At 53.2% G+C, this 5,160-nt stretch overlaps 1 protein-coding gene across 1 annotated transcript; it reads left to right on the forward strand.

Moving 5' to 3' along the window:
- The first annotated feature begins 573 nt into the window (after positions 1–573).
- myct1b (myc target 1b) lies at positions 574–3,457 on the forward strand. The gene is made up of 2 exons (XM_080513209.1): positions 574–863; positions 2,084–3,457. Exons 1-2 carry the CDS (start codon positions 809–811, stop codon positions 2,602–2,604), a joined length of 576 nt encoding a protein of 191 aa, XP_080369335.1. The 5' UTR covers positions 574–808; the 3' UTR covers positions 2,605–3,457.
- The last annotated feature ends 1,703 nt before the right edge of the window (positions 3,458–5,160 follow it).

A 5,160-nucleotide genomic window follows, 5' to 3' on the forward strand; every position in this document is an offset into this window, starting at 1 on the left:
GGACTTTATCCTGGGAGGGAATCTTTCCAGGACTTCATCCTGGGAGGGAAACTTTCCAGGACTTTATCCTGGGAGGGAAACTTTCCAGGACTTCATCCTGGGAGGGAAACTTTCCAGTACTTCATCCTGGGAGGGAAAGTTTGTGGCGAAGCAGCGAGAAACAGGACCGACAGGCCTTTGTTCACTATTGATCCAGAGGAAATGATGCAGAAGGAAGCAGGCCTCCTCCTCCTCCTCCTCCTCCTCCTCCTCCTCCTCCACCACCTCTACCTCCTCCTCCTCCACCTCCTCTTCCTCCTCCTCCTCCTCCTCCATCGCCTCTACCTCCTCCTCCACCTCTTCTTCCACTTCCTCCTCCTCCTCCTCCTCCTCCTCCTCCTCCTCCTCCTCCTCCTCCTCCTCCCCCACCTCCTCCTCCTCCTCCCGGGGTTTTGGTCCCACACTGATAAGAATGCCTCTGCTAATTTTAAAGCCGGAGCGGGAAGGAAGTGTGACGGTCAAAGTTTTCCGGCTGCGCCGCGGAGCAGCGAGCAGACGGGTGGTGTTGGAGGGTCAGAGTGAGACGAAGCAGCGAGCAGACGGGTGGTGTTGGAGGGTCAGAGTGAGACGGAGCAGCGAGCAGACGGGTGGTGTTGGAGGGTCAGAGTGAGACGGAGCAGCGAGCAGACGGGTGGTGTTGGAGGGTCAGAGTGAGACGGAGCAGCGAGCAGACGGGTGGTGTTGGAGGGTCAGAGTGAGACGGAGCAGCGAGCGGACGGGTGGTGTTGGAGGGTCAGAGAGAGACGGAGCAGCAGGTCCGGGTGGAACCATGGCCCACAACGACACACACCCCCTCCTGCAGATGTTCTCCTCCCTCCACCAGGGTAAGTTCTCCCTCCTGCAGGTCGGGACCATCCTCACCTCGTCTCATCGTCTCATCGTTTCATCATCATCCCACCGGCGCTGAGATGAGAAGCAGGGGGCCGATAGGGGCGGAGGGGAGACCAGAAAGTACTGCAGTAGAACTGCACACTACTTTTCTCAGACACTTCAAAAGTTCATCTCGTCTGGAAGGTGTCAGAATTCACAGTGAGGAGACCTACTGGGTTGTCAACGTGGTTGAGTAGATTACTTTACTTGAGTATTACACTGAAGTATGTGTAAACTTTAAGTACCATGAAAATAAATAAGAAAAAAACATTGGACTGAACAAGTGAATCACTTTATCTAATTTTACACGATTACAAGTGAAAGTAGTGTCGTCATGGAAATACTGGGGAACGTTTACTTTACTGTGAAACTACTTGAAGTGAGGATTACTTTTCAACTGCTGGTTCAAGTTAGACCACCATCCTACTGATGAGACTGTAATGAGACAGTGATGAGATGGTAATAAGATGGTAATGAGATGGTGATGAGACCGAGTTGAGGCAGTGATGAGACTGTAATGAGACCCTAATGAGACAGTGATGAGATGTGATGAGACCATAATAAGGCAGGGATGAGACTGTAATGAGAGAATGATGAGGCAGTGATGACACGGTGATGAGATGGTGATGAGATTGTGTTCAGACCGTAATGAGACAGCAATGAGACAATGATGAAATACTGATGAGACAGTGATGAGACTGTCATTAGACAGTAATGAAACAATGATGAGACTGTAATTGGACAGTAGTGAAACAGTGATGAGACTGTAATTAGACCATAATGAGACAGTAATGATACAGTGATGAGACAGTGACGAGACAGTGATGAGACATTGACGAGACAGTGATGAGACATTGATGAGACAGCGATGAGACATTGATGAGACAGTAATGATACGGTGATGAGACAGTGGTGAGACAGCGATGAGACAGTGATAAGACAGTGATGAGACAGCGATGAGAGAATGATGAGACTGAACCGTCACAGCAGGTGGGAGAAGAGTTTATGTAACGGATCTCAGTTGAGTCGATCCGGGCGATGAGAAATGAGGTCAATACAACGTCCCTCAAATAAGCAGTTTTCTGTTGCGCCACCTTTGTTTCTCACTGAAAGTTTGTAAAAGAGGAACGGCGCCACGTGTCCTCTGACGTCTGTCTGTCCCCCCGTCCTGCAGGAGACCTGGTCCTGGCCTTCTGCCTGTCGGTTCTGGTCGGGCTCCTGCTGGGCGCCCTGGTCTACGTCCTGCTCACCTGGGCGTCCCGACGCAGAGCCTCGGCCAAGATCACCCGGCGCTCCGGGACCCGGCCCGGAGCGCCGCGGGCGGCGGAGCCGGCGAGCGGCCAGCTGGGCCTGTACCGGAGCACCTTCCTGAGCGTGTACCGGCAGCCGTCCCTGGAGCCCGTGGGCCCCCTGGGGACCAAGCCCGGGCCCGAGTCCTCCACCTTCCGCCCTCTGCCCAAGAAGAGCAGACCCAGCCTGGACCTGGGAGCCGACACGGCGCTGGCCGGGCCGGAGGACGGCGCCGGGTCGGAGGACGGCGCCGTCTCCAGCTCGTCCGATTCCACCGCCCTGGTGCCCAACAAGAGACACTCCTTCTGGCTGGGCACCAACGGCCTGAAGGGCTTCCTGCCCTCACAGACTCCGCCCCCTGCGTACGACAGCGTCATCCACGCCTTCGACGAGTCGTGCACCTGAAGCACCACCACACAGACGCTCTGGGACTCAGTGGGACGTCCAGCCTGCAGAACCAGGTCACGGGTGAACCTCAAACCTTCTTCATTTCGTGACTCTGGAATCCTTCAGATCCAGTCTGCAGACTGGATCTTCACAAACTTCCTGAAATCTGCTGATGGCTTGTCGACACTGACCGTGACTCCAAGGATAAGTCCAGGACCCTCCAATGATCTGCCCAATGGGTCCCAGGACCCCCCCAGTGATCTGCCCAATGGGTTCCAGGACCCCTCCAAAGATCTGCCCAATGGGTTCCAGGACCCCTCCAAAGATCTGCCCAATGGGTCCCAGGACCCTCCAGTGATCGGCCCAATGGGTTCCAAGACACCTCCAATGATCTGCCCAATGGGTCCCAGGACCCTCCAGTGATCGGCCCAATGGGTTCCAGGACCCCCCATTGATCTGCCCAATGGGTTCCAGGACCCCCCCAGTGATCTGCCCAATGGGTCCCAGGACCCCCCAGGGATCGGGACCAGGTCTGGGAAGGTTTCTGGGTCTAAAACTGAGTTAAACTTGTCAACATTCCCCAGGATCTTCTTGATCGATTGCTGCAGTATTTTTAAATATTAACCAGGGAAATAAGAGAGAAATGTTGCACAACAGATGCATGATGGGAAAACTCCACAATTGTCCAAACAGTTTCAGTGAACTTCCTGTCATGTGATCACTCTGGTTGATCTGTGTCTGTGGCCTGCTGGAACTCTGGTCCCTGTGTTGTGAACGAGTGAAAGACGAGAGGAAACTTAATTTAATAGTTACATGAACTGAAAACACAACAAAGAAAACAAACAAGCATCTGAACCTGTGGAAATAAAAAAACGAGATGAAAGTTTCTATTTCTGACTTTTAAATCTGCTTTTTACCAGTTTGATGTCAAATAGAAACAGAGGGATGCTGGAGGGATGGAGAGAGGAGGGTGGGTGAGAGGGAGGGTGGGATGGCGGGAGGAAAGGAGATGGAGGGAGAGAGAGGGATGAAGGGTGGGAGGGAGGAAAAGAAGGGTATGAAGGGGGAGGGATGGAGGAAGAGAGGGAGTGAGGGAGGAAGGAGAGGGATGGAGCGAGGATGGAAGGATGTAGGGGGAGGGAGGGAGGGATGGAGGAAGAGAGGGAGTGAGGGAGGAAGGAGAGGGATGGAGCGAGGGAGGGAGAGGGATGAAGAGATGATGGAAGGATGTAGGGGGAGGGAGGGAGGGATGGAGGGAGGGAGGGAGGGAGGGAGAGGGATGAAGAGATGATGGAAGGATGTAGGGGGAGGGAGGGAGGGATGGAGTGAGGGAGTTGGATGAGGGAGGGAGAAGGTGGAAGGCGGGATGAGGGATGGACAGATAAAGGGGAAGGAGGGATGAGGTCTAACTCTTAAGTCTGGAAACAGTCCTTTCTGAAGGCAGGTGAGGTTGCCATTAGGAGAGAAACCCCCTTTTGAAGAGTAGCAAAGTGAAAAAAAATTAACAGAATCGACACAAACTGCACGTGATGATCAATATGAATTCTAATCAACTGATTGGTGACCGATAGAGTCATGGTCGAATCTCGCGTGTTTGTTTTAGCCGTGTGAAATCCCTGGTCTATTTTCCGGATTATCTCCCTCTTGGCAACCCGCGGTTTAAAGCCACAGCCCCGGTGCGCCTGCGGAAAGAGCCGAAAACACTCCGGCACGGTGGGGCAGTGGAGCGGTGGAGCGCGAGGTAGGTCCAGCTGCAGTCATCCTCTCATCCTCTCATCCTCTCATTCTGTCCACCTCGAGCCGCATCATGAGATAAAGCTTCATGTCTCATGTGGTCGAACCTCCAGGAGGATCTGCTGGATCCTCCACTTCAGGGTTTAAAATCAAGGTGGTGCTTTTCTTGGATTCGTATCGTCACAGTGTGTTATTATTCAACAGCAGGAGATGTGGTGAATGATCGATTAATGATCGATCAATGATCGATCAATGATCGGTTAATGATCGGTTAATGATCAGCTAATGATCAGTTAATGATCAGTAAAGGACTGATCAAGGTTTGGCTATTAATTAGTGAAGGTTTAGTTCTGAATATGAAACGTGATCCTGGAGTTGCCAGATTGGAGATCGTGCGGTGCAGCAGGAGAGAGATCGTGCGGTGCAGCAGGAGAGAGTGCGGTGCAGCAGGAGAGAGTGCGGTGCAGCAGGAGAGAGTGCGGTGCAGCAGGAGAGAGATCGTGCGGTGCAGCAGGAGAGAGTGCGGTGCAGCAGGAGAGAGTGCGGTGCAGCAGGAGAGAGATCGTGCGGTGCAGCAGGAGAGAGATCGTGCGGTGCAGCAGGAGAGAGTGCGGTGCAGCAGGAGAGAGTGCGGTGGACAGCGGCTCCATGGCGACGGGCTTTGCTCTGCCGTTGCATAGAAACACTGAATCTCAAGGTTGAAGCCCAGAATGACAAGGCTGCTATTTTAAGAAAAAAGCGTTTCCTGTTCTGTTCCAGGCTCTGACTTGTTGACTCACGGTGGTTTTGTTCACTGCAGCAGGACGTTCACAAGGTGTGACTTTACCTCCCGACCGGTAC

Source organism: Blennius ocellaris (genome assembly GCF_963422515.1).
Source record: "Blennius ocellaris genome assembly, chromosome: 17".
NCBI lineage: Eukaryota > Metazoa > Chordata > Actinopteri > Blenniiformes > Blenniidae > Blennius > Blennius ocellaris.

Bases quoted from the DNA above. Each gene is read 5' to 3' on its own strand.
- myct1b (XM_080513209.1), top strand. From the start codon at position 809: ATGGCCCACAACGACACACACCCCCTCCTGCAGATGTTCTCCTCCCTC. The intron at 864-2,083 runs GTAAGTTCTCCC...CCCGTCCTGCAG, and splicing joins GTTCTCCTCCCTCCACCAGG to GAGACCTGGTCCTGGCCTTC.